We start from the raw sequence: 25,825 nt of genomic DNA on the forward strand, positions 1-25,825 counted from the left end.
ATAGAGACGTGTTGGTTAATGGCTACAGTCTTTCTTTCATTCCTTGGACTTTATTTTTTATCCTGCACGGTATTGGTCAATCAAACGGGGTAAAACTTAACTTAAACATTGATTAGAAAATTATAAAAATTACCCGATTAGGAATGTATATATATCAAACGGAAAAGGAATCTAAGTAAAGTTACAAGCAAACAAAAAGTTTAGAAATAAGAAAACGTCAATTTCAAAACCCAGTGAAAGCTGGAGTTTAATTGAACCATAACTTACATCAATAACAGGACACTTTAGACTATTTCTTTGAGATGAATCTCATTGTTTCTATGGAAGTCTTTTCATCAGCCCACTTACTAGTTATTACTACATCAGTTTTTCCCACTTTTGTTTGACTGCACTTGCTACGTCATTATGTATTTAACTTTTCTCTCTCTCTCTCTTTATTTATATATATATTTATTTTAAAAAATTCTAATTCTTGCATGGACCTATCCAGTACCAATAATGGAAGCGATTTCAGGTACATTTGGAACGAATACAACGTGTAGGCCGAATTTGGGCCATCTCGAAGCCAAAAAGTTGTCTCTTTTGCTGGAAAGATCAATTAATATTTTTCTTAAATTAATCCTTTTTATCTGCACTAACTTTTGAAGAATGGGTCCTTCACTCATTTGCATTTGAGTTAATAGTCATTCTTAATGGTCCATATAACTTACAAAGCTTCATGAGTCGCGCTTTGGAATCACTATCATTAATGAGTGGGAACAGCTCTCCGTCATGTTCAAACTCCAGCTCAATGTTTGAAACATTGACAACTTGGAAGTAATTAACATTTTCAAATCATCACGAAGTTGGGGGGGGGGGGGGGGGGAATGGATGTGCATGGTGATCCTACGCAACGAGTCTTCCAAGATAATCCTTTGTATGAATCAACATACACCTTGTATGTGTCTGAGAGAGAATCTAAACGATCTTTTTGCCAGAGCTGAGATATGAGTTTAAAGAATGGCCTCCCAACTCCAAGCACAAACACCGAAACACGACAATTTAATTATAAAAGGCTGTCAATCATAGACATGCTTCTAAATACATTGATGATCAGATCGTAGGTGCAATTTTTTAAAATCAGAGCATGGAAACTGAGATCGGTAAAAGAATCCCAAAAATTAAATATGATAGAAGGAATACGCCCCCACAAATCCTGGTCACATTTGAATTATCTCTTTCTGCTAAAACCACCCTAGGATTTATATTTTTTCAGTGGACAAATCAATCTCAAGGTAGAATGTACAAGTGAGTAGGGACAAACAGAATGAATGTCAAATGAGTCCAGCAATTAGCAGTTAAGCACCAATCGAAAATTCAAGTTCAGAATTAAGAACGAATAGTCAAGTTCCTGTAGCCTCTAATTAAGTTAGAGCAATAAAGTTTCCCTGATATCTGAAGCCGGAATACATTTTGGCAAGAGTTGGCATATTCATTCTCCACGGCCAGGAGTTTAATAAATAGTGCTAGCGACCTGGAAAGATGATCATTTATGACCTTCTATGGCCTCATTTCTGACCTTCCATGGGCTAATAAGTTTTGAGGTAATAACAGGATGAACATTAACAATGTCAATTCCAATCACTGCATCAGGCTATTCCCGATCAGGAGAATCCCATAATGGGATGGGCGGCTATAGGCTACATGTGGAAATGTCTCCAGGCTTTCGATATCACTGGTGAGAGGTGTGTTCAGGCCTCAAATCACTCAAACCCATCACCGTTCAGAATTGCAAGCATTATTATAGCATGCCACGATAATATACAGACATGACAACATTCTCAGTGCTACTAAATTGAATTACAGAAATGTTTAGCAACACCTTCAACATGTTTCAAAATCTGAATAGGAATAAGTACACTCATACAAGAAAAGCTCTATTGCTCAAGCTGTGCATACCAGATACCCTGGATCTTAACATCCTTTGGAACCTTGGCTCCCATATCAGTATCAGATGGCTGAAGGCTCTCAAACACTCCAATAACCTCTCCAGTCTCAGGCTTGCTCTTGGTAACGCTGAGGGTGATCTTCCCTGTTGAAGATGAAGTATTCTTGATATTCTCCTTGGCGAGATCTTCCTCATCCCCTCTTCCGCCAGCAGGCAATGCAATAGCATTGTCATAACCAGTTGAACCACCCCTTCCCTTTGGGTCCAAGAAGGATGATCCACGGTATGATGGTACAAGGAACTCTCCTCCGAAATTCTCAGGCTTGCCTGATGCTACCAATTGTTTGATGGTGAAAAGGAAGGGCACACGCTCGCCTCCAGGCAGCTGAACTGTCACAGCAGCATAGTCAATTCCATCCTTCTCCACAAACTTAATGGTGCCATCGGGGGACACTTCAAAAGGTCCCTCAATCTCGTCAAGGGTGTAGGTAAGGCGGGTCATGAGCTTGGTGTTCTGGAAATCTGGTGGGGCATTCTTGTTGACACTCTCAGCCTTGACAGTGAAGGAAGTTGGTTCTAGGCAGAACTTCTTAGCCTGGTATTTGCCAGGTTTGAAGGCAAAAGAGTCAACTCCGCCATCAATGGTTGGGCACTGGTTAGCAGTTCCGGTTCCCTTTACTTCCATGTATGTCTTGCTCTGGATTTCATCATAGGTTAGCCTCTTTGGAACACCTTCAGCACTTGCTCCCTGAGGAAACAAGCAATTATTCAACAATGTCAGATCATAAAGTCCTTTCCCAACAACATTTTCACTATCTTTAAACTAATTCTTCGATGATTTAGTTATAGTAACAGCAATTATAACAAATTAAAATTGAAATTTGGTCTGTTGACGGCCTAAACTCTGAGAGTGAGAGAACATTTATTGGCGCCTGATAATTGTTGCCTTCTCCGTCAATTGAAAAGAGCCACAACCCGTCTCCAAATATTTATAGTAGTGTATCGGCATAATTCAGAACAGAACAACATGATGGGGATAAATTAATGACTAGGAGCATTTAGTACACTTTTGCGTTGACAAGTGAAAATCGAAACTAAACATACCAAGAAATAATACAACACATGTTACAAAATCATTATGCTGTCACATATGTACTAAAAAAATAATAATCGATAGTAGTAAATAGAAGCAAAAGGAAAACATAGTAAGAGATGATAGACAGACCGAAACGACGAGAGCAGAAGTGGCGAGGGCAAAGCCAGCGATCTTGGTAGCATCAACACATTTCTGAGCCAAATCCTTCAAGTCATTATTCAAAGTGCAAGAGATCCTAGCACCAGCTGAGTCGACACCAAAAGCCTTCGAAACGCTCTGTGAAGACCTCAGCTGCAGGCTGCTGCTGCGAGCGGGTACCACACCCACCTTGGTGGGTTGCATCAGTGTAGCTGCGGCTTGTAACGAGGCTGCCATCTTGCTCCCTACCACTCGTGGGTTACTTGCTAGTATCCCTTTATCTTCTAAGAAACAAACTAAACTCTTTACAGAGGGTTACTTGTTTTGTATGTGGAGGAAGGGATTATTTTGGTGGCTTTGGTGGGAGTAAGATAAGAGATAGGATAAGGCTTCTTCCTATTGGATGCTTGAAGCTAATGTCGTTGGTTTCTTGATTTGCCACGTGGAATATTTTTCATTTCGGATAAAGATACTGACATTGATACTTTCTCCATCTTTCATCAAAATGCCGACCGGTGATGTGGGGAAATAAAGCTGGTTCAGATTTCAGATCCTTTGAAGTCACAAAATAAGACCAACGTAACGTGTGGTTGCAACAAATTCAATAACAAGCTCGCACTCAAAAATCAGTTTTAAGTCCGTTTGCCACAGCCTATGTCCATTGAATTTAAAGTTGAAATGAGTATTAATTATTTTAATTTTAAATTTAATAATTGTAATGGATTCTCTGAGTTAGAGTATAACCAACATAGTTAGACTCGATGAATAACATTTTAAAATTTTATCTTAAATTTATGTGATAAACTCTTAATCATTTGATAAAATAACGCAACACACTTCAAATGAAATTTAAAATAAAATCATAAAATGTCTATGATTAGACTAACAGCAAGTCATCAACCCTTACAAACAACTCAATCTATCCGCACGCACATGACATTAACAATACTGATTAGTGTAAACTAATTAGAATAAAAAATATTATACTATCATTAGAAGACCAATAAAATTCCCTATAATTCAATTTTTTTGTCTCACATACTTTCTGGGCTTGTCATTTTCTTTTTGGAACTCATTTCAGTTATAAAAAAAACATCATTATTCATAACGTTAAACCCTGGAAACGCCCACAAATGCCATTAACCCCTACAAGCAACAACTTAATAGCCCATAGGAGGTCCTGAACTGCGACCTTTGCTTCATTAGTGTCAAATATTTTTCTTAATTTCTGTATGTTTATAAGATTATTTCTGAGAATTTTTGAGCCAGCACACTCTCCGTGTTATCTGTTCGAGAAATTTTAGGCAACATTATAGAATCTATGGTAGATGGCCTTTGGTTATCTTTCTTACCAAAGGCAAAGGGGCTTATATCTATTGCAAGTTGGGTTGTATTGGTTGCTCCAAGATGGGCTTTTAGAGACTGATCAATTTAAGAGCAGCAGATGCGAAAGTCATTATCAACATCAGAAACCCAAACCGCATTCTATGATTACGCTCCTATTGACAACAAAACAAGAGCCATTAGCCTTTAAATCTCAAACCCCAATCTGAAAATAAGATAAAACCGAATAAAATCTTTTTTAATAATAATCTTAAAACCCCGAGAAAATCACTTCTACCCAAATGATCAAACCATAATAAACACCGTAAATTTATTCGACGGTTAATTAGAAGGCATTCAGAATGAGTAGGAGGTGATTTATTCATCATATAAAAGATAAGACGGTAAATCTGCAATCATCACTACGCCCACTTTCATGACCATACAGGCAAAAATCAACATTACCACCAAAATAATGATATAAAAAAAAACGATAATTTTCTTTGTCAAAAGCTTGAAGAGCAAAATTGATGATGAGGGTTAGGAGTTCTCTCAGACAAATGCCTCGATTTGTCGTCACGATTGTAAGAATGGAAATTATCGGACTCGTCATCATTTTTTGATCATCACCGAGAAATCATCCCTTCATCATTCATTTACATGCAAGAGATATTAGCCATCTTTAAAATTCAAAAAACAAAACAAAAAAAATAAAGATATAGACCATAGAGGTCCGTCAACAATGAAAATAACAGAACGAGAGGCTCGAAGCTGCTGATGGTTTATGAAGGTCTCGTCTGATTTTATAGGGGAGAGAGCCCGCAAGGTTTTAGGGTTAGGGTTTTCGCCTCAATTTTTTCTTCTTTGATTATACCATTGCTGAATCCCTTTTGGACCGTAGGCGACGTAACTTTTTACACAAAGCCATTTGGAAAATGAGCCCAATGGGCTCACGCATTTATCGCCGGTGGACATTGGCTGGTGGTGGATGTTGTAAACCACACCCCCCCCCCCCTCCCCCTTTTTATTGTAAACTTTAAATGTATTATTTTAACTTTATTTAAATAATTAATTTATTTAAATTTTATTTAATTTTAAATTTAATTAGTAATAAAATTATTTTTATATTAGATTTTTTCATTTCATTAGTTGGAGAGAACTAAAAATTTTTAATTCAAAAACTAATGCGCAAAATGTTGAATTGCATATGAATTGAGTCAAATCCGCATCCGATCCGCAGACGTATGGATTAAGTCAAATCCACATCCAATCCGCAGATGTATGGATTGGATTTGGATTGAATTTTATCAATCCGTGAATTAAATTGGATTGAAAAATTATAATCCGCAAAATGATGGATCGAATATGGATTGAAGTCCAATCCGTAAAATCAGATCCGCGAACACCCCTACTGTCTATGATCGAGTTGATCGGAATTTGGAACAAAGATTAAAACATATTTTAAGCAAACGAGGGTTGACATTGGTTTATTAAAATTCTAAAGCATACACATATTCTTGGTAAAAATAAGAATGTTTTTGTTCATGTTCCAGTTGGTTGCACAGGCAAACACAATTCTGCAGTCCAAGGTACTAGAACTAGAGGAACTAGATGAGGTGAAGCACCAAGGCCCAGACAGGGTACACCAACAGAAGAACAATGCCGAGAGTGTTGGAAATACCGTGGCCTTGAGTGAAAGAATTTCTGAACCCACCAGATGCTCTAATGTGTTCTTGCAGTAAGTAACAGCCAATTAGAAGACAAATTACAACACCAACCCAGCTGTCCTTCAGCGTGTGTGCAAAGAAACTTGGAGCCACCACTAAAAGAAGAATCAGCGATCCAGGCATATCCAGCCAATCTGCAGAGAGACCCATCGTTTTTATATTGGCAAGGGAAATAGAAAGTAAGAGCAGCATATCATCCTAGGATTGCTGAAAAGTTATGATGGAGAAGTTAAATGAGTGCACTGAGTTGAACATATACCTGGAAAATGTCTTGGAAAGAAAAGTCTTAGCACTACTGCAATGAAAGCTATCCATCTTCCAACCTCTCCTCTGAGTGATCATTAGTCAAGAATCCAATTTCAGCTGAAGACAATCATAAAAAAATAAAAAGCAAGTGACTGCAGAAATTTTCACCTAAAAAAGTTGAATAGCACTGAGGGAAAACTAAAGAATATGTAAGGTACTAAGAGTGCAGTCAGCATGTTCGATCTCCAGTTTGTTCGATCCAATATCAACAAGTAACTGCAATAAATAACATTAAGAGACTAAGTTAGTAATTACAAAATACACCAATAGCTAAACTGAACATGATATGGAGCTCAAGGCAGAGACAACAGGTATTCACAGAACTGTGTGAAGGCTAGAACAATCAAGCCTTTCCTGTGTTTAAAATTGAGACAGTTTAGAAGGCAATTAGGATGTGACAGCCTGTAGTCATCTACAGCAATAGTACTGCACTTAAGTTTCTGGTAATAATAAATAGTCATCTACAGCAATAGTATAACTCTTGCAAAAAATTCAACACAGTTACAATGTGTGAAAGGTCTGTAATACTCATGATCTTTTTCTTCTTTTCTCTTTATCATCTCGGCATCCAAGATTAAGAAAGAGGAGGAAATTAAAACGAACGCAGAACAGTTTTCCTTTCGAACAGCAACATGACATGAGCATATCAATTACAACTTAAGTATGAAACAAAGTTAGAATTCTTATATTTTCCTCAAGTACTGCCTGAAATCTTACTGAACAATAAAGAAGTTTGAAGCATAGGATAGTCCTCAGCTAACTGGGTTGAATCACCTACAAGGTTTGGGGAATATCCATCGGATGCCTAACAGGTCAAGCCTGAACCATATGCAGTATAAATACTCATAATATATCTGTGCTTATGTAAGCAAACAAAAAAATTGAATTGATAGTCAAGTTACAGAGAAAATTTTATTCATACAGATATATAATGAATCTGACAATAATCACCATAAACATAATAAGCTTTGGGTCCTCCCTTTAAATCATTGCATCTATCGACATACCGTCATTTGGTTCATCATAACATTAACATTTTTTTTTTAAATGTCATTTTCCCCTGTTTAAATTCAGAGCAGCAAAGTAATCATAGGAGTGAAAAAAATTTATTTGACAGTATAGTTGTATATGTTATTAAACTTCTGCAGACTGATTCTATTTATATATCATTTAAAAAAAATTAAAAATAAAAATAGCCTAATTGTCAGGAAGTTGCATGAGGAAAAGGCTTAGAATTAAACAATCAACAAATATAAGGAAGCCATTTAAGAAAATGTAGATAAAGAAATAGTGTTTTGACTTTTCTATTTTGACAAACATCGCTTAAAAGAAACCGCTACTCCTCAACAAAGAAAATTACAACAGATTAAACAAGAGCATCAAAGATCAAGGCATTCTGATGACAAACGCACCAATTAAGTAAACAGAGAACAGATTGTGATGTATTGATGTGTAATGTATTCATAAGAATAAAATACCCACATAGCAGCAAAGGAGGCAACCCATTTGAGAAAAGAAGTGCCGAAGCCAAGGCCCCCAAGCCTGGTTGCATCATTGACGAGCTTTTTTGCAGCAATCTTAAGCTCATTGAAATCAGAGCTGATCAACTCTGCTGCAACCTGATCATCAGTTTTCATAGCCAAATAATTCAATCTCCCCATTTCGCCTTTCCGTTCCGGGAAACAAGAAATCCAACCCTGAATGAAAATCAATAATCTCTTATATATAAACCTCTGCGTCTGTTACGGAAAAAAATTGAGATTTGAGATGGAGCAACCTACGCAAAGACAGACAAGAGACAACTAAGAGGAGTAAGACGCTTATCAGTAGCTATTACTATTATTCCCCGTTTTAGTTGGGACTTTACCTTGTTGGATATTTTATCTTTGGAAACCAAAGTGCAAGTAACTGTGAGGGGGCCCCCGCGTTTTGAGCTTAGCTTTTAACCCTTTCGAGAATGTGAGACATTGACGCCAACTGCCATAAGTTTCGGATCCCATCCGTTTTTGTTTCGGCTTTTCACCGCTGGGCCGTGGCCCGTGGGAATGGGATGGGGGCTCATCAAGTTTAAGACAGTGGTCCACGTGGCTCTACGCCACTTCTTGGATCTTGCTTACGTGCCGACTTCCGGGGATGTACACGTTGGGTCTTTTGGTTTTAAAGACTAAAGAGTGATGTAACTTGGCGTCTGTTGTGGGTTTAAGCCCCGAAGTGTACAGAACCTAAACTGGGCTAAGACTATCATTAAAATAATAATAATAATAATAATAAATTGCTGCCCATCGATTTATTGAATTCACAACTCATCATTGGATATAAAACCATTTTCAACAGTGATATCTATTTTGTAATCCATCTCTTACTTTTATTCTCTTTGCCAATTTTATAGAACTCCCATAAATTTGTACACATAAAATTAGAAGAATACTTTTTGCATGTATATTACTCGATTTCTGGTTCCGATCAGGATTTGAGTTTCATGGAACCATCGGGACACAGATCTCAATCCAAACTCCAGAGCCATCGACTTGAATTTTTTAATCACACATAATCTAAAATCTCTTGCTCCATTTGCGGCTTGCAATATGCCATACTTTCTTACTGGGCTCAGAATTTGAGCCCATATTTTGTGGCCCAATTGTGGGCTTCAATTTCGTACCTAAGAACTTAACCATTACACTCAACTAGACATCGAGGGATCTGGGGAAGGCAGACGAAAGCCATTGGTTTGATGTTCAAAATTTGAGGGGCTTTTTTTTTTTTTTTTTTAATTTTCCTTTTCTTAACGAAAGTCAGCCGAACGTTTTCATTGCCAATTTTAAAGTCCAATATTATGGGCAGTGCACACTGCACACAGTCGTGGTTGTGTTCGTAAGCTGATGGACTCCGTTAATCCCCGCATCCAAAGTCGAGTTTTTTTCTGAGATGTCAGGAAGAACCGATTTTTTTATTTCTCCAATCCGGTGACTGTGAGTCTGTGACTGTGAATGCCTTTCTCTAATTGTAAAAAAGAAACACCTCCTTTCGTTTAATATTAAATATATATAATATAATATAAAGCTGTCTTAAAAAGAAAATAAAAGTTGTCCAAAAATGAAGATTCACTTGCCCCCTACCAGCCTATCCTATTATATTGCCTGTCTACTAATCGGAGAAAGTAACAAAAAAACGTTTCTTTGAAAGCGGACTCTTCCACAACGCCCCAATTATCATTACAAGCCAACAAAAATCACCACAAGGCAACAAATACCAAATAAGGACACACGGAAGGTATATAATATTTGTGACCAAAAGTCTAATCTTGACCGTGACTACTCTATACGAGTGACTCTCATGAGAAGTGATAACTGAGAAGCAAGGGAAGTAATAATTATCTAGCCCATCAAGAAGTATTGTATGCAAACCTTAACCTACAATGAGGAATTCTTAACTTTCTAACTTCCAATAATGGTGTATTACAATGATAAAACATTCCTATTTTCAACAAAAAAGATTTTCATTATTGATCATCAATTTTTTGTTATATTTTAAAAAAAAATTGCTTTACATTTATAAATTTCTTAAAAACATGAAGAGAATTTTATAAATAATTACAGCTTGCAACTTTATAAAAATAAGAGAAAATTTATTAGATAACTATACTTAACCTTGCCTTCACAATTGTCAAATTCACAGTGATTTAATTCTTTCTTTAATTATAAAAAATAATTGAGCGAACGCTGTATTTTTTATTTAATATAAATTAATTTCAATAATTATATAATTATAAATGTTAGTTAAAATCTAAGCAATAATCTTATGTAATTAAAAAAAATAAAATAGATAGCTATACCTCCATAAATCCTGACGATACCTCACAGGCCACTGCTATGTTAAGCGCAACATTTGGAGACACAGTAGGGTTTGTGAAAATCGCATTTGAATAAAATTGATTATTTTGTAGAAACTAGAATTAAAGAACTTGCAAGTGGCATTAACAGAACGATGACGGTGGCTCAGCAAAACAAATTCATAGACAGCTGCTGCTGCTCCACAGAAAGACAATTAGCTGATAAAAGTTACGTGAAATAGGAAGGTGAGTTCTATTGGCGATGATGGTGTTGCCTGGCCTTTCTGGCATCCACGACCGTTTGTTCATGCGAATCACACACCTGAGTCTTGAACTTGCATCCAAACTTCCTAGTCAACGAACCTTTCCATCCCCCAGCGGGACCCTTCTTATCGATGTTCTCAATCACTTTCTTCATCGTAGAACACTCTCTCTCTAGCTGATGCACCCGCGTCCTCATGCTATCCATGTCCAGCCGCAGCACCTGATTCTCCCTCACTGCAACCCTCCACGTGGCACTGCCACTCCCCTCTCCCTCTCCCTCTGTCTCCTCTTCCTGTCTTATTCCCGATGCTCTCCCCGCTTCTTGCGGCGCCCCCTCCGCCGACAACAGTGTCCCGGCAATCGCGTGACGTAGCTGTAACTGCTCAAAAAACAGAACCTGGACCACCGCCCGTAACGGTAGACGCTCGTTCTGTGCCGCGTGTGTGCACGCTTCTAGTGTCAGCTTCTGGCAGTCCAGTACTCCACAGATCTTCTCTCGCTCTGCCTCTGGTATCCAAGAATGCGCCTGTAAAACAGATAATGACAAGCAACGTTGAACATTCATTTGGTTTTAATATCATATTATATTTTGAGTGACTTTTTTTTTTCTTTTTTACTTTGGTAAATAAAATATTCTATTCACTACCTTAAGATAGATATCAACCGCTCTGTAAAGGCCGTCGTCGAAGAGCCTAGCTTGATCGGGAAGAGAGATGGCGAGATTGTAGAATTTTTCCGGTTTAAGATTAGCATCTGAAGCGATCTCCGAAAGATAGCCGTCGATTAATTTACCGACGAGCATCAACGGTGGAGATCTACTTGCAGATGTTGTGGTCTCTCGATTTTCTTCACTCTGTAGTCCATCCAAAAAGTAGCCCAAGATTCTTTCAACACAATTGACATCATACAAGGTTTCGTTGAGATAGGAATAGCTCGGAATTAATAGATCATCGAGCGTAGCTTGATCCAGCTGAGATCCGATTTTCATTTCCAAAGCAGAACGACAGGATTCTGAAGCGTTCAGTATGTTGGCAGCTCTGAGCAAGCCGAACAAGAACCTTGTAGAAGTAGTTGAAGTGGCGGAGGAGCTCTTCTGTAAGGGAAGATTCGCAATTACAGTCTCTAGCAGCTCCCTCTGTTCACTTTCCGAAGGTATTGTTGAAGGCGAGCTCTGCTTTCTGCTAGAGCCAGACCTCCATATTCCTGGAATGTGTTTCTTAGCGTAGAACATCAAACAACTCTCAATAATCTCTCCGCTGACGTCTCGCGATTTCATTTCCGCAATTAATCGCTTAAAGAAGGGCAAATTTAGCTGCGATAGATCTTCAAACCAGGATTGGGATTCTGAAGTCCTCCCGTTCTTTCTACGTAAATTTGTTTCAATTCCGTTCCACAAATTCTGGTTTGAAGCTGATGATCCTCCGCCTTCAGTCACCGGCCAGCCAAACAAGGCAGGGTCGGCGGAGGATGCTCGTAAAGCGATTGAATCAATACATCTCCGAATAATGCCTAGGGATTCCGCAGACGAGACGACGTTTTCGCAGGATTTCAAGGCTCTAATGGAGTCCTTTAAGCTTTTGAAAACGGATTGAGAGAGGAATCTCTCAGTCTTGGAAATGAGGTTGTCCCCGGCGAACTCTTCTGTCATTTCGAGATACTCTCCGGCGCAACGGAGAGGAGCTACGTTAGAAGACGACAGCTCCATCTTCACGCCGTAGCAGAACTTGGCCACCATCTCGAAAGTCTCCGATCCGCCTGGGAAGTCCTCCGGTATGCTGACGTGGCAGGTAACTTCTTCTTCTTCTTCCCCCTCCTCCTCTTCGATTTCAGTTTCCTTTTCTTGTTTCCAAGCCATGGTGGGCTCATTTTCTTGCTCCGTTATCAGTTGGTGAAGCTTGCGACTCTTTGACATTAAAGGAAACTGAAACCATAAACCAAAAAGAAAATGTTATACTAAAATTGAGATTTCTACTAGTAAAAGATGAGAAACATATGAAATTGAACTGACCTTGTGAAGATGAAAGGACATTTCATCAACTTCGATCACAATGTCGCTCGGTAAACCAGTAGTACAAAACCTGCAATGGGAATGGCCCAATAAAATTTCTGACTTCAGAGTATTTCAAAGGAAGATTTTAGAGTGTATTAGCGTAAGACTAACCATGCTTGCCCTTTGGAGGTAGGCTTTCCGGCTGCCATTTTTACCCAATTTTGGTCACAAATTTCTTGCTTTCTCTAATGATTTTGGTCAGAAACTAATTCAGATCCATAAAAATGGAAAAAGGATAGGATAATGAAACCCTAAAGAAAGAAGAAATAAAGTAAAGAACAAGGGTGGAGGCTTATGACTTCTGAGGGGTAGAATGACTGAATGAGAGAGTTAAGAGTTCTTTTTTTTTTTTTTCCTTCTTTTTAATTTAAAATATTATTCTTTTGTTTATGGAGGACTAACAAAATTGAGAATATAAAATGAAAGAGAGAAATGGGGTTCGGAATCAGAGAACTGAGAGAGAGGACAAACGAAGCTCGAACAAATTTCGAAAAGGGGATCATATGATCACTGCTTTAATAAAATTTATTTATTTGTTTCTCTTTCTTTGAATCGCATCAGAATCTCAACCACCTTTCCTTGCTCTAAACGTCAAGAAGGGGGTAAAATTTGGGACTAGAGAGCACGTGTGTCGTTCTCCATTCATCCATTGGAGCTTAATTATATGGAATAGAAGCATCATCCCAATAGCAATAAACTCGTTGCTTGCCAACTGGGGTTTAACTTTTGCGTAAATCATGCAAATTATTATTGCTATTATTGTTATTATTATTAAATTTTGGTCTCATTGCATGCCACAGTTTCAGTTTGCGTCTTTGTTGATAATTAAGACCATACATGACAACAACATATTTCATAGTATGAAAACCATGTGTCTGAATTTTGAAAAAAAAACGAAGAAAAAGGGTAAAATAGTCCATGTGTCTTTTTCTCCTGCAGGCTTACGGTATAACGTCGATCAATAACCTGCACCAACCACTCGTGTTTAGTTATTTTACACAGAATTGTCTGCAGGCTAAGCAATGGATTTTAAGGAATCTTTATATCATGAAACGGCTACAGAAATTAAATGAGGCTAATATATCTTAATCAAAGATGTCGTTCTTATAACAGCTCCCAATAATCCAAGAGGACAGAAAGGCCGTCTTTTAGTCTGGTCCACCTTAGGTGGATGGAATAGAAGATACCTTTGTCTAATTGTCTTCGATTTATGGTTAAAATTGCATGTGGCATGTATGATAGATTAGCCCAATAGGGGAGGGAATCGCCGTTTCGACCGGCCAAGATTAGACTGCAAAGGTCCATAAATACGGAGCATCCGAATAAATAGTCACATGTAGGACATGACCCACTTGTAGATATATAGATATCTCTCTACAAACTTCGATGCCAAGGAAATCTCAACATTCAATTTATATCTCTTGATATTGGCTTCCGAATTTGAAATTTTAGGTCTGAACATAAAAGTCGGGCACTCGGTTACATTTATGGTAACATACCTACTCTTTTGTAGCCTTCCATCCCTGCATTTATGACCCATCTCAATGACTGAGAAGAAAAGCATGTAATCATTTATGAATTTTCACTGGGTTGGGTTGGCATAATTTTGAAAGATTTTATGTTCATATTAATATGTCTGACCAGACCAATCTTACGGACAAGGGTAACGCCGTTTTGAAAGAATTAGAGGGCGGGGTCATCATGTGGATGTGGATAATGATCGAATTATTAAACTAATTAATTAATATCATGATTAGAAAGAAGGGGGGGTTATGATGATGTCAAAAGCAGTGGCTAGTGGAAGACAATTATCAACACCCCACTTGCCTCGAACTGAACCTTCGGATGCATTTGTAACTTCTTTAGACCGAAGAGAAAGATGAAATCATTCGAGAAGTGGACTTTAGTGTTACCGTGCCCTTTATTTCTGCAATCACATGGTTTGGTAACTAATCATTAGACAAAATGCACAAAAGAAAGGATGGGTACAGGGTATATATATATAGTTCATTTGGGCATGCACCACTTGTTTGTTATGCAGTCTATGGTGTGAATGGAAAATGCTTGGTATAGAGAAAAACGAGAGAAAGACGAGAGAAATAATGAAGAAAAGAGTAGAGAGAGATGGCAAAATTCTCTCGTCTTTCTCTCGTCTTTCTCTCTCTCATGCTTCTTTCTCTCTAGCACTACTCGGTGTAAATTGTTCTTCCCGCCCTCTTAATAATATCTAAGACGATATGAAAAGCCAAGACCTTTCAAAAAAAAAAAAAGAAAGAAAGAAAAGCCAAAATTTTCTCTAGGTCAGAACCCCGAACTTGCTTTTGATTATAAAAAATGCTGTAACGTGGGACACCTTGTTCTACTTGAGAAACATGAGCTTCGAACTCTCCACCAGCGCCAAGGTGAAAAATGGAGGGCACCTTAATCACTTCCTCGAACTTTTCAATCTCCAAATTTCAAACCTCTCTCCCTCTAACACACAGGAGTAAGGCACGCAACAGAAAATAACGAGTAGGTGAAAAGAAAAGAAAAGAAAAGGCAGCAGCACAAGAAACATGACGCAAAATCCAAAAGTGACCCCAAACCCTAAAACATTAGCGGGTTAAGCTGAGGCATATTTTGTTTTAAGCACAATTGCACAAGATAACAAGAATTTATTATTAATTAATTAATCCAGTCATATAGAAAAGCAAGATAGGCCAACAAGATATTGACCATGATTGCTTTCATTATATCGTTTCCAACAGTTTGAATCTGCTGGCCAAGCTCAAACCACTACTTTACAGGAAACCTATAAATGGCATCCAATACAACTAATAATAAAATCCGTCTCTCCCACAGCATTATTTAGGCAATAGGCCCACCATGACTCTTAACACAGCACCTACTGGCCTGGCCAGCATCCAAAGCACCTTAAGATCTCGCAGTGCCTGCAAAAGTGAACCATGAAAACACCAATGGGTATGTGCTTTGCTAACTCACTTTCACATCAATAAAAACAAAAAAGAAGCAGTACTTCTGCTGCTTTAGCTTGATATTGCTTAGATTTGTCCTTTTTTTTGGCAAACTTTTATAGACTTAAATTCCAACCAACATTTAACATTTCGACCGCACGTTTTGATTGACCCGCAATGACGAAGAATGAATGTACAAATTACAATGAAAATAATAAACTCAAATATCGTACATTTAAATTGTTCAGGTCATTAAAAATACTTAATTAATCTTCTGCTAAGAAACAAAGAAAACGTTATGTCAACGGAAATAAAGAATTAAAGAGTATTCGTTTTACAATTTGCTGGTCGGTTACTGTTTTCTTATCCTTTCTCTTACTATAATCTATTTTCATGAATAAAAATAATAAAAGTTTAAAAATGAAAAGAAAAGAGATTTGCCCGTGGTAACTACTAACTACGAAGCTTTTGCTCTTAAAATTAATCTACGAATGAAATAAACTATAATATGAGGGTTTAGTCAATGTTAAATGTATATGCATCGGTGGCTGCACCGAGCCCGTTCCTATCCTTTCAATGTTATAATATTATACTAGATATGACAAATACTGACGATGATTTTTTCTTTTCTTTTCATATAAAATTGAAAATATTGAACTTATATTTTTTTATTTAACAAAAAAACTTAAGAGTAAGAGATTAATTATAAAAGATAAACATCCTCAAAGAAGCAAGATTTGTCAGTAAAGGGAAGAAAAACCAAGATTTATCAATATATATATTCCCATTTCCCAATACACAACACAACACGAATCTTGATATATGATGGGTCAGTAAAATTTCTTGAAACTCAAGCCAAAACAAAACTTAAACAACTAGAAATTATAATGGATATAGTGTATACCTGTGGCAGTTGAAGCCGAAGCCCTGGATGGTTGCAGTTGCACAGTAGCTGTCTGGGCAGCGGGGGCTGGGACGACAACACCAGGCCACGAGCGGCACATGCAGTGTTTGCCGCTCTCAATGCTGTTGTAGAGGGTGGCTAGGTGCTTGCCGCATCCACCCCACGTATATTTCCCACATTGCTTGCAATCCACCCTGAAGCACATTCTTTCTTTCTTTGATTGGCTTGTGTTTTCTCTGACAGACGAAGACGTACGCCTTGCTTTCTCTGTTTCTCTTGCCCATTTTTCAGCCTTTTAATACCCATGCCATCACTTTGATGTTATCGACCATTTTCGCACTTGTTCATCATACATTACGGCTTGCCCTTGGAACTCACCAATTTTGGAGATGCCTATGGCCATGTGTCCATTGGTTTCTACGTCAGGAGTTTTGGCCTTATTTTGTGAATTGAATCAGGTTTCCTCGTGCAAAACTACAAATCACAACATGATTAATTCCTGTACTTTCTCCAACAATTTTCATGTTAGGTATCATTTGAGCTCTCGTTCATTATCTGTCATCGTCATTACCATCCCACATCACTTCACCACCAACCTATATTTTTTCGCTCACGATCACATATCCAGCCTTATAACTGCAATGCTCAAATCTCAGTGGATCAAACTTTTTAACTATAATAAAAAAGACTAGTCATAATGATCATGGTCATACATTTCCTCTTATCCAACCGTCTTCTCCACTACAACCTCGAAACCTTGACGTTGTGTATACCATTTCATTGGGCTACAATCTTTGTATCAGGTAACCACGACACTTCATCAATAAATCACCATAACAAATTGGCAACCGCTACCCCATCAGACGCTTTATAAACTCTCATATCTATTGTTTCACACAAGGCAGCTGCTCAAAAAAGATGATCACCGGCTGCCGCCGACTATCTTATAGTATTGAAGAACCAAGGAGAGAATATGATAAAGAGTGATTCTAATTATCAAGCACTTAAAAAAGTTGAAGACACAGAACATCATCCAATCATCACGTAAAGGGACATTTGATTAGGCTTGGGCAATGTTCATATTACACCAAACAACGGCCTAGCATAGAACAGTCTTTTGAATTATATAATTCATGGCAGAGCCCTCGATATAATCACGATATGGATTCAAAAAGATCCTTTTCCACCTAATACAAATTAGAAAATATCCTTATTCTATGCAGATGATACAATAAGCAAAAGCAACAGAAGTACTCCAATTCACTAAAGCCACAGAGGAAACCTATCTTTAAAACAAGCCTGGCAAAATAAACCTAAAGTCCGGTGAGGAAGGAAATCAACCACCCACATTCACATCATTCAAATGGTAAGCTTTAAAAGACCCAGACACATCAACAGACACTCCCATCCCCTTTGTCAGATGAAGGGTCTGATGTGGATTTCTTCGATGGCCTTGATTCTGCTGATCCTGTGCTCATTGATACACGCTTGACACCTCTTCCTACAACACCAAGGTGTGTGACCCCAGCAGCTCCACTTGTGTGGGCGGTTGAAACAGTTGGAGAATCAAAATCTCCATCACTGTGTGCAGTACCCATACGTGAAGAGCTCAAAACAGCTGAAGTTGAACTCTTCTCATCACCTTTAGCCTTGGCAGATGCTATCCCCAGGATTTCTGAAAGAATTGACTTTGGGTTCAAGGCCACCTGTTGTAAATCTTCAAGCTGCAGTTACGAAGAATGTACCATTAACTCATGGAGGTTAATTTATAGATTTTTAGGAGTTCTTATAGAGATTCAAATTGGACTTGCCTTCTTTTCCAGGTCTCCACAGAGGCCAGAGAGTGTTTCAATCTCTGCTTCCTTGTCTGTCAGAAGTTTATCATTTTGGAGCTCACTGGAGGACTGCTGGATGCCATCATCTAATTCAGCAGGAGCAGATGATGTAGCTGACTCCCCCAAACTCTTTACTTCGTTCAAGAGCCGTTGTACCCGTGATTTGCAAACAGATATGGCTTTGTGGCAGTATGGAATTGCCTCTTGAGGCTTGGAACCAATCTCCAGACATAAACAGATGCGGAAATTTCTGAATAATAGAATTAAGGTAGCAATAAAAAAAAAAGCCGAACAAAATAAAAGGGTAGAATTTTGGAAATAGGTTTATTGGCTAGACCCCAAACTGCTCAATTCATCCAACAACAGAGTGAAAAAAAACAGAATTGGACAGTTTCACCTAAATACATATTTTGTTGTCGACAAGGATACAGTTCAGCTATGTGTCGACTGTCAGGTTCAACCATACGTTCCAAAATAGTTAGTGCTTTCTGGTAGTCACTAAGAGACGTTTCAATGTCCTCTGCATGATGCATAACAGAATTTTGGTGTTATTTTTTTTTTGCAAAAGGGATTTACATACCAGTCGGGTTCTACATGTAATATATAAAAACAGACCTCTTTCCAGTGCAACCTCAGCCAATGCTGATAATATGTCCACTTTCTCCATTGAGTCACCCCAGTGCTTTTCAGCAATTGCCCTTGCAACGTCTAGCATTTTCCATGCCAAATCAAGGTCAGACTCGTCTTCATCTGCTTCAGCAACATTCTCACCATCATTACCTTCTTCATCTTCTTCGTTGTCACCTGGAACTGCTACCCAAAAAAAAAAAAAGTAAACAGCAAGCTCAATATACAGTTAAAGTCCCAAAAAATGATGATGATTATAATGATTCTGATTACTTTTAGGCATGCGTAAGTACATCAAGGAATAATATCCAAAAAGTTTTGGGCGGAAAATTCAGTCAGTTCCACCATCTCACATCATCCAAAGCAAGGATCCTAAATAGCCTTTCATATACCAAGGACTTATTCTCTTACTATCACAGATCTTCAACGGGTTCCATTATATTCATTCACACAAAACCACAATTGGCCTGTAAATTATTTGAAAAGGCAAAAAAGATATAATGGAAGAAGAGAAATCAAGACCAGCTGGCACTGCAGGGAACTCTAATGAGTTAAAAGAGTTCAATTGAAAACAAACCATCATCTGCTGCTTCATCCTGATTGTTTGAACTGCCGTGTTGTTCAGCACTACTTGAAACAGAAGCCGTAGAAGATTCTCCATTAACAGCATTCTTAACAGAGTCATCTTTGTCAGAGCCTTGTTGAGAATCACCCTCCTTTTTAGGCACTGAAACCAATGGATCTGCCTCCTCTTGAGCTTTGTACAGCAGTGCACGTCCGTATTGATAATATGCATTTACACACTCAAGAGCAAGTTCACCATAATGAGAAACCCTAATGTTACCAGTAGAATGTTAAATTTTACTAAACCATATCAGGAAAAGGAACCCAATAACACAGAGGCCAAAAGATTATTTAAAAACAAAATCAGAATGTGCTTCAGAATGCTCTTAACTCAAAACCCTTATCAATTGCTTCTTAAGAAAGCACTTTGAAGGCTTTTTCTGACCTAAAAATCCTCTATTACAAAATAACCATTGGGTCTGAGCACCTTAAGCATTCCCCCACCCCCCCTCAAATCTTAAAAAGCACTCATATGTATTTCAACTAAACACTTTGACACAAAACACAGTTTTAGCAATTTGCAAAAACACTCCCAAAAACACAATCAGTCAATTGAGAGAAGCAGAAGCACATATTAAGGGTACGAAAATGAAATGATTCCTTTTCACAAAAGATGTCACACACTTGCTGATATCTATTATTAAAAAAAGATAAGCAAAATAAGTGTCATCAGATGGTGTTGACAAGATCTACCCAACATCAGGGGAAGAATTCTTTCATACAAAACATAACGGCAAAAGCTCAGGCTTTGGACAGGGCACATGTTAGCATAATTGACAAATAAAGCACCAGCAAATAAAAATCAATGTGCAATCACTGCCAAACCCTAACGTCTCCCGACAAAAGCACAATTGCTAGTTCAAATTCAATAACCTAACTTGGCGTTATTCTTCTATAATGCCAAATACTTAACTTCGGTCCGGGGTTCTTAAACTAAAAAGTAATTAAGAAAATGAAGCATTTATTTTGGTCAAAAGTACAAATTTAATTTCCAATAGTCAAAATCATAACATCCGGGTGAAAACCCTAACCTGATCTCCAAAGCACGGCTAAAGCACTCAGCAGCCTCGCCGTAATCACTTTCTTTCAAAGCATTGGTTCCTTTCTCCATCAACTCGTCTGCAAACTCTACCGTCTTCTCCCGTTCTCCGTCGGCGATGGCACCGGAAGTTTCACAGTTGTTGTTGCATGTCGACTCGGTACCGCTCACAGTCACAGATTCCATAGTGGCTTCGACCGAGGCTTGGGTGGTTCCTACTGTTTCTGTGGGTTGCGCAGTTTGCTCCGCCACCGTCTGTGAACCTTCTTCTTCCGCCATTTGCTTCGTTTCAAAATTTGTTCAAAACGGAATGGCCGAGTAGGAATAAATATTTTTATTAGACGCCGGATTTAGCGAAACGACATCGTCTCTTAAGGCTGTATATGTTAAAAAGTGATTATAATTTTATTTATATTACCCCGAGAGTGACAAAACATTAAGTTCTACTATTCCTAAGATCCTATTAAAAAATAATTGTTTTACGCAAATCTTTCTCTCTCTCCTTTATAGAAGTACTTCTTTGCACTATTTAGAACAACAGTTTGGGAATGAATTTGTAGTTTGAGAATTTAAGAATTTATTAGATTGATCAAACTGAAAAATGAAAATTAGGGTTTATAATTATATAATTGTATGTTGAATGAGTAATATATTTTTTGGAGTTATTGAATATAGTCCTCAATTGTAAACTATTATTGAGATATTTTAATAATATAAAATTTTATTAAAATATGAGTGTTCAAAATACTTTTTTTTTGTATGAACAGTGCCCCTCCTATTTAAATAATTGATTGATTTCTTTAAAAGATTACTCATATTAAATAAAAAAAAAAAGGTGGGGGGTGCAGGGATATTTGAAGGTTAAAATAGTCTCTTTGTTTGAAATACAAACATACAATCCTTTTTCCTTCAAAGGGAAAGTTGGACTAGTTTTACAAAATATCCTTTGTTTTGTTTTGTTTTGTTTTGTTTTGTTTACACACATGATGACACCACAGAAGTTCGTAACCACTCACTTGACTCAAAAGAGCAGCCTGAGAGCCATGGCTTCTACTATACCTTGGTCTTCACTCTCCCGAGCTCCCACGCTCCTTCGTGTGCGTAATAATGCGCGCCCTGTCACTTGCAAGGCGCACGCACCTAAATCTGCGCAGGCACTTCACGCCAGCCGCAGGAACTTACTGTTCTTCTCGCTCACGGCACTGCCTGTTTTAACGGCGAGAGAGTCGGCGTCTTCGGCGGAGGATATTCCGCTGTTCGGTCTAAGGAGGAAACTTAAGCAGGCAGAGGAGGAAGCCGTGGATATTGTGAGGGAAGTGGAGAAAAAGATCGAAACCGTAGAGGAACGAATCGAGGCGTCCGAGAAAGAGGTCGAAACGACGGCGGGTTTTGGAGGGCTGGCGCAAGCGGGAGCGGTGGCGGGAGCCGAGCTTGTCGGCGTGTTGGTTGCCACTTCCGTTGTAAATGGGATCTTGGGACCTGAACCACAATAATCACTACCTCTCTTGGTTTTATCTTCCTGGGATTTTGTATTTAAATTGAAAATTATTGAATGATTCCAATGAATTGTTCATTTGCTTGTTTAATTATGTCACTTGATTTTAGTTATTTTCTTTTCTTTTTTGATATTTTTATTTTTTACTTATGTGATGTGAGAAATGAAGCTGCGGTAATTATTTAAAGTTAAAAGAACGATCATAAAGGTTTTTATTTAAAAGTGATTTTTTGAGAAAGTAAAACTTAATCTCCATTTTATAGCATAAAAATATATAATAATGAAAATTATTCATTCAGACCGGAGGGGTACCCAATTACTACTATGCATATGCATATAAAAAACAAAAAATTATAATATTATATACACTATAAACTCATTTATTTATATTTGTTTTAATTATTTATATTTTCAAACACATTTAAGATTCACATCAGTTTGCCTAAGGTACAAATGCCAACACATAAAAATCAATCAACGAAATTATTAATGGGTAGCAGATATTAGGCAGGCAGCTTGTGGCCCTCTTTAGTTTACGGACAAGGTTGAAGCCGAGAAATTAAAGCCTCATCGGGAGAGTTACCAAGACAAAAAGTTAAAAAAAGGGGGGAATAGGCGGGCAAATCTTATCCTGTTTATTTATCTGCGACTGCAATCAGCAACCTTAGTCAGAAGTAATGATAAATGACCAACTGAAGTCATAAATTGAGAATAGAATTAGAGGTTGTTTTTGTGCGAGTGTGTCCATGGCTCGCGTGTGTTCCAACCCAGTTAGTTTCCATAGGTTGCGACCACCTTTTAACACAACCGTGCCGCAACCTTCACTGCTCATTAAGGCCTCAATTCATTATCGGCTCAAGGCTCGCAGGTTCCCCACAATCATAGCTTGCCAGACGACCCCTAATCCAGCTGAATCCGAAACGGTGTGTTTTTCATTTTCCTTTTAGCTTAACAAGATTTATTACTAGCAAATCATTTAGTTCTTGGCTGGCTGCAGGAGAAAGCAGTCGTTAACGTTGAGAGTAATTCCGTCAGTGATAGTGATGTCAGCAGTACCCAGAAGAGCGCGGATGCCGGGTTTATTGAATTTCCAAACAAAGAAATCAATAGAGGAATAGCGGTGGCTTCTACTCTTGCTGCTTTGGGACTCTTCTTATTTACAAGACTTGATTTTGGTGTTTCTTTGAAGGACCTCTCTGCTGCTGCCTTACCCTATGAACAGGTTTGTTTGTTCTATTCCTTTAATTCACTTTTCAATATTAATTTTGCTCTCATCCACTTCAATACTTTTTGCTGCGATTCCTTTTACCGCATATATAATTCTTGACTTTCGCTGTTGTTGGCTTATTTTTGTTGTTGTCCGTGTTTTGGTTGTCTGGTTTTCTAGGCCCTTACAAATGGGAAGCCCACTGTTCTAGAGTTCTATGCAGATTGGTGTGAAGTATGTAGAGAATTAGCTCCAGATGTATACAGAGTGGAACAGCAATACAAGTAATCATCTCCGCTAGCTTTAATCTGTTATTCCGTATTCACATATTTAGCAATTCTAATGATTGTGAATGTTCAAGGTTCTTTCAGTTAATTCTTCACCTAGTTAGTTATAGGCCTGTGGATGATTTCCTTAATCAGAACTGCTGTCTTTTGGTGTAGGGACCGTGTGAATTTTGTTATGCTGAATGTTGACAACACGAAATGGGAGCAAGAACTTGATGAGTTTGGTGTTGAGGGTATTCCACATTTTGCGTTTCTGGACAGAGAGGGGAATGAGGAGGGTAATGTTGTAGGTAGACTTCCAAGGCAGTACCTGCTTGAGAATGTGGATGCCCTTGCCCGTGGAAAAGCATCAATTCCTCATGCTCGCATTGTGGGGCAGTATTCAAGTGCTGAAAACAGGAAGGTCCATCAAGTTGTTGATCCCAGAAGTCATGGGTAGAGGTGACCTTCCTTTTGAAAAGTGACCGATCAATTTTGTCACTGGAAATAAGCACACAAGCTTATTTTATTCGAACTCATTGATAGGATCATCACATCCCAAGTTTCTAGCAAATTTGTACTGTAATGAGTAATGTCATCTGGCAGTCACTGATAGGGAAGACCTTCGAAGAGAAGCAGGTTCATACCACTTGACTTGATTGATTAAGGCATTTGTACCTGGGAGTCTTCACTCCCAATTTGAAAAATCTTAGAACAGGCATAACATGCAAGCTCGTCCCATTCAAATATTTCTGTAACTTCAACCATTCAGTCATGACCTGTTTTCTGAAGCTACAGCTAAATATTTTGTTTTTGAAGCTATTCAAGTTGTTATTATTTATTTTTTTTGGTTTCACACTGTGAACAGAATCTTGTAGTCTTACCCTTAGGTTATGCATTTGTCTTAGCATCTGGATCTGAGAAAGTGAGATGAGATAACAAACTCAGGCTCACTGCAAAGCAAGCAGTTTAGTAGCCACAAAGTCAACATTTAATTTGTTTTGCCCATTGATCATATTAAAGAGTTCAAAGCTTATTTATTGATCCTTTAAAATAACAAGAATCCAGCTAGAATATTGGTTCATAGTATTCAGCATTAATCTTGATTATCAATCATTGACTTTCAGGTTGAATGTTCTATAACTGAAATGTGATTGTCTGTCATTGTGTTTTACCAGAAGGCATTGTATCTCCACTTCTACAAGTTCACTTTACAGGTTGGATTTATTCCACAATTGTTGAATTTTGTCCAGGAATAATTCATGTTACTGTAATGTACACATATTTCTGAACTTCGCAACTTCCCTTGATGTCAGTCCAAGTGGAATTTTCATCTTCACTTCTTTCTTCTCTTGGAATGAGATGCTTGCAAATTCCATGGAAGTGGTAGTAATTGCTTATGGACTATCAAATATAACTGTTTCATTGGATCATATCCATCACGTAGTCATGTGTGTTAAAAATGCTTTCATTGAAAATGAAGGCTTGGCCAGAAAGAGAAGTGGGGAGAGCGGTTATTCATTCGTCTTTCTGATTGTTTAAACGGAGTTGCACTAGTGAATTGCAACGTCCCCTCCTATTCTTCTTTATACCATCTGAAGTTACTTTGAATTTCCAATCTTTTGAGTCATTTTTATCAGAACTAATTCCAAATTTCAGCACTGAAGCAAAACTATTTTAGACATTAACTGCTGTTTTGCTGATGTTTATGTTAAGTAAAATTCTGCTTTTGGATATTACACTCTTTGCCATGCAAATAAAATATCACTTGGGAAATCAGAATGTTATACAAAGCTGGCATCCTCACCGACGCATCACACAAACATTCTAGGCATGAACATGAAGTCTAATATATATTTTTTTTTAACGGCTCAGATGACGCTCTTCTGGATTGTCTTTTCACTAAATTGCCAATGAAAACTTGGTCATATTAAATAGAAACGAAAAAGGCAAGCTTGTAAGTTATCATAGTTATTCCTGCTAACAAAATTTATATAAAATAGTGCTAATCATTCGAGTCTTGGTCATCGTTATTCAATAGCTAATAAGCGATACGATAGGAATGCTTGAAGCAATTTTCAGGTTCAAGAGCTAATGGTTCAAAAATCTGCTCTGCTCTGCTCAGGAATTGTACTTCCATGAGTCATAACCTTCATTCCAAGTTTGCCACGTGCATAGAATCGAATAACATCACAGCATCTTGTATTATGGTAT

At 37.9% G+C, this 25,825-nt stretch overlaps 6 protein-coding genes and 1 non-coding gene across 11 annotated transcripts; 2 read left to right on the forward strand and 5 right to left on the reverse strand.

Moving 5' to 3' along the window:
• Positions 1-1,684: 1,684 nt before the first annotated feature.
• LOC18036420 (oxygen-evolving enhancer protein 1, chloroplastic) lies at positions 1,685-3,652 on the reverse strand. The gene is made up of 2 exons (XM_006425715.2): positions 3,153-3,652; positions 1,685-2,675 (listed from the first exon to the last, which is right to left on the reverse strand). The coding sequence occupies exons 1-2, from the start codon at positions 3,396-3,398 to the stop codon at positions 1,917-1,919; spliced, it is 1,005 nt and encodes a 334-aa protein (XP_006425778.1). The 5' UTR covers positions 3,399-3,652; the 3' UTR covers positions 1,685-1,916.
• A 1,379-nt stretch (positions 3,653-5,031) lies between these two features.
• On the reverse strand, positions 5,032-5,119 carry LOC112097082. The gene has a single exon (XR_002904740.1). It is a non-coding gene; the product is annotated as a small nucleolar RNA SNOR75 (small nucleolar RNA).
• An 824-nt stretch (positions 5,120-5,943) lies between these two features.
• Positions 5,944-8,481, reverse strand: LOC18037141 (cold-regulated 413 plasma membrane protein 2). Of its 4 annotated transcripts, none has more exons than XM_006425719.2 (5): positions 8,385-8,481; positions 8,000-8,214; positions 6,626-6,733; positions 6,471-6,541; positions 5,944-6,345 (listed from the first exon to the last, which is right to left on the reverse strand). In XM_006425719.2, the coding sequence occupies exons 2-5, from the start codon at positions 8,176-8,178 to the stop codon at positions 6,092-6,094; spliced, it is 612 nt and encodes a 203-aa protein (XP_006425782.1). In that variant the 5' UTR covers positions 8,179-8,214; positions 8,385-8,481; the 3' UTR covers positions 5,944-6,091. The 4 variants fall into 4 exon arrangements, with proteins under 4 accessions (XP_006425782.1, XP_006425779.1, XP_024036061.1 ...); XM_006425716.2 differs by lacking the exon at positions 8,385-8,481 and adding an exon at positions 8,299-8,383; XM_024180293.1 differs by lacking the exon at positions 8,385-8,481 and adding an exon at positions 8,295-8,366.
• Positions 8,482-10,469: 1,988 nt separating this feature from the next.
• Positions 10,470-13,259, reverse strand: LOC18037142 (BTB/POZ domain-containing protein At5g66560). Its single transcript, XM_006425720.2, has 4 exons — positions 12,772-13,259; positions 12,619-12,688; positions 11,257-12,531; positions 10,470-11,136 (listed from the first exon to the last, which is right to left on the reverse strand). Exons 1-4 carry the CDS (start codon positions 12,807-12,809, stop codon positions 10,600-10,602), a joined length of 1,920 nt encoding a protein of 639 aa, XP_006425783.1. The 5' UTR covers positions 12,810-13,259; the 3' UTR covers positions 10,470-10,599.
• Positions 13,260-17,547: 4,288 nt separating this feature from the next.
• Positions 17,548-21,037, reverse strand: LOC18036753 (protein HGV2). Of its 2 annotated transcripts, none has more exons than XM_006425723.2 (6): positions 20,636-21,037; positions 19,558-19,814; positions 18,969-19,163; positions 18,783-18,873; positions 18,330-18,603; positions 17,548-18,242 (listed from the first exon to the last, which is right to left on the reverse strand). In XM_006425723.2, the coding sequence occupies exons 1-6, from the start codon at positions 20,920-20,922 to the stop codon at positions 17,910-17,912; spliced, it is 1,437 nt and encodes a 478-aa protein (XP_006425786.1). In that variant the 5' UTR covers positions 20,923-21,037; the 3' UTR covers positions 17,548-17,909. The 2 variants fall into 2 exon arrangements, with proteins under 2 accessions (XP_006425786.1, XP_024036354.1); XM_024180586.1 differs by having other exon boundaries at positions 18,969-19,166.
• A 570-nt stretch (positions 21,038-21,607) lies between these two features.
• On the forward strand, positions 21,608-22,229 carry LOC18036754. Its single transcript, XM_006425724.2, has one exon. It carries the CDS (start codon positions 21,627-21,629, stop codon positions 22,134-22,136), a length of 510 nt encoding a protein of 169 aa, XP_006425787.1. The 5' UTR covers positions 21,608-21,626; the 3' UTR covers positions 22,137-22,229.
• A 435-nt stretch (positions 22,230-22,664) lies between these two features.
• LOC18037012 (thioredoxin-like protein HCF164, chloroplastic) lies at positions 22,665-24,432 on the forward strand. Its single transcript, XM_006425725.2, has 4 exons — positions 22,665-23,061; positions 23,136-23,360; positions 23,526-23,629; positions 23,789-24,432. Exons 1-4 carry the CDS (start codon positions 22,885-22,887, stop codon positions 24,069-24,071), a joined length of 789 nt encoding a protein of 262 aa, XP_006425788.1. The 5' UTR covers positions 22,665-22,884; the 3' UTR covers positions 24,072-24,432.
• Positions 24,433-25,825: the final 1,393 nt, after the last annotated feature.

The sequence above is a fragment of the Citrus clementina genome, unplaced genomic scaffold (genome assembly GCF_000493195.1).
Source record: "Citrus clementina cultivar Clemenules unplaced genomic scaffold, Citrus_clementina_v1.0 scaffold_7, whole genome shotgun sequence".
Taxonomy (NCBI): domain Eukaryota; kingdom Viridiplantae; phylum Streptophyta; class Magnoliopsida; order Sapindales; family Rutaceae; genus Citrus; species Citrus x clementina.

What these genes read in the sequence shown, in the direction of transcription:
- LOC18036420 (XM_006425715.2), bottom strand. Translation starts at nt 3,398, where the DNA reads ATGGCAGCCTCGTTACAAGCCGCAGCTACACTGATGCAACCCACCAAG. An exon ending in CTTCTGCTCTCGTCGTTTCG is followed by an intron (nt 2,676 to 3,152) that starts GTCTGTCTATCA and finishes TTGTTTCCTCAG; the next exon opens with GGAGCAAGTGCTGAAGGTGT.
- LOC18037141 (XM_006425719.2), bottom strand. Translation starts at nt 8,178, where the DNA reads ATGGGGAGATTGAATTATTTGGCTATGAAAACTGATGATCAGGTTGCA. An exon ending in GTTGCCTCCTTTGCTGCTAT is followed by an intron (nt 6,734 to 7,999) that starts GTGGGTATTTTA and finishes TATTTATTGCAG; the next exon opens with TTACTTGTTGATATTGGATC. An exon ending in CTTTCCAAGACATTTTCCAG is followed by an intron (nt 6,346 to 6,470) that starts GTATATGTTCAA and finishes GTCTCTCTGCAG; the next exon opens with ATTGGCTGGATATGCCTGGA.
- LOC18037142 (XM_006425720.2), bottom strand. Translation starts at nt 12,809, where the DNA reads ATGGCAGCCGGAAAGCCTACCTCCAAAGGGCAAGCATG. An exon ending in ACCTCCAAAGGGCAAGCATG is followed by an intron (nt 12,689 to 12,771) that starts GTTAGTCTTACG and finishes TTCCCATTGCAG; the next exon opens with GTTTTGTACTACTGGTTTAC. An exon ending in CGGTTGATATCTATCTTAAG is followed by an intron (nt 11,137 to 11,256) that starts GTAGTGAATAGA and finishes TCTGTTTTACAG; the next exon opens with GCGCATTCTTGGATACCAGA.
- LOC18036753 (XM_024180586.1), bottom strand. Translation starts at nt 20,922, where the DNA reads ATGGCGGAAGAAGAAGGTTCACAGACGGTGGCGGAGCAAACTGCGCAA. An exon ending in AGTCGACACATAGCTGAACT is followed by an intron (nt 18,604 to 18,782) that starts GTATCCTTGTCG and finishes TCTATTATTCAG; the next exon opens with AAATTTCCGCATCTGTTTAT. An exon ending in GTGGAGACCTGGAAAAGAAG is followed by an intron (nt 18,243 to 18,329) that starts GCAAGTCCAATT and finishes TCGTAACTGCAG; the next exon opens with CTTGAAGATTTACAACAGGT.
- LOC18036754 (XM_006425724.2), top strand. Translation starts at nt 21,627, where the DNA reads ATGATGACACCACAGAAGTTCGTAACCACTCACTTGACTCAAAAGAGC.
- LOC18037012 (XM_006425725.2), top strand. Translation starts at nt 22,885, where the DNA reads ATGGCTCGCGTGTGTTCCAACCCAGTTAGTTTCCATAGGTTGCGACCA. An exon ending in ATCCAGCTGAATCCGAAACG is followed by an intron (nt 23,062 to 23,135) that starts GTGTGTTTTTCA and finishes GGCTGGCTGCAG; the next exon opens with GAGAAAGCAGTCGTTAACGT. An exon ending in AGAGTGGAACAGCAATACAA is followed by an intron (nt 23,630 to 23,788) that starts GTAATCATCTCC and finishes CTTTTGGTGTAG; the next exon opens with GGACCGTGTGAATTTTGTTA.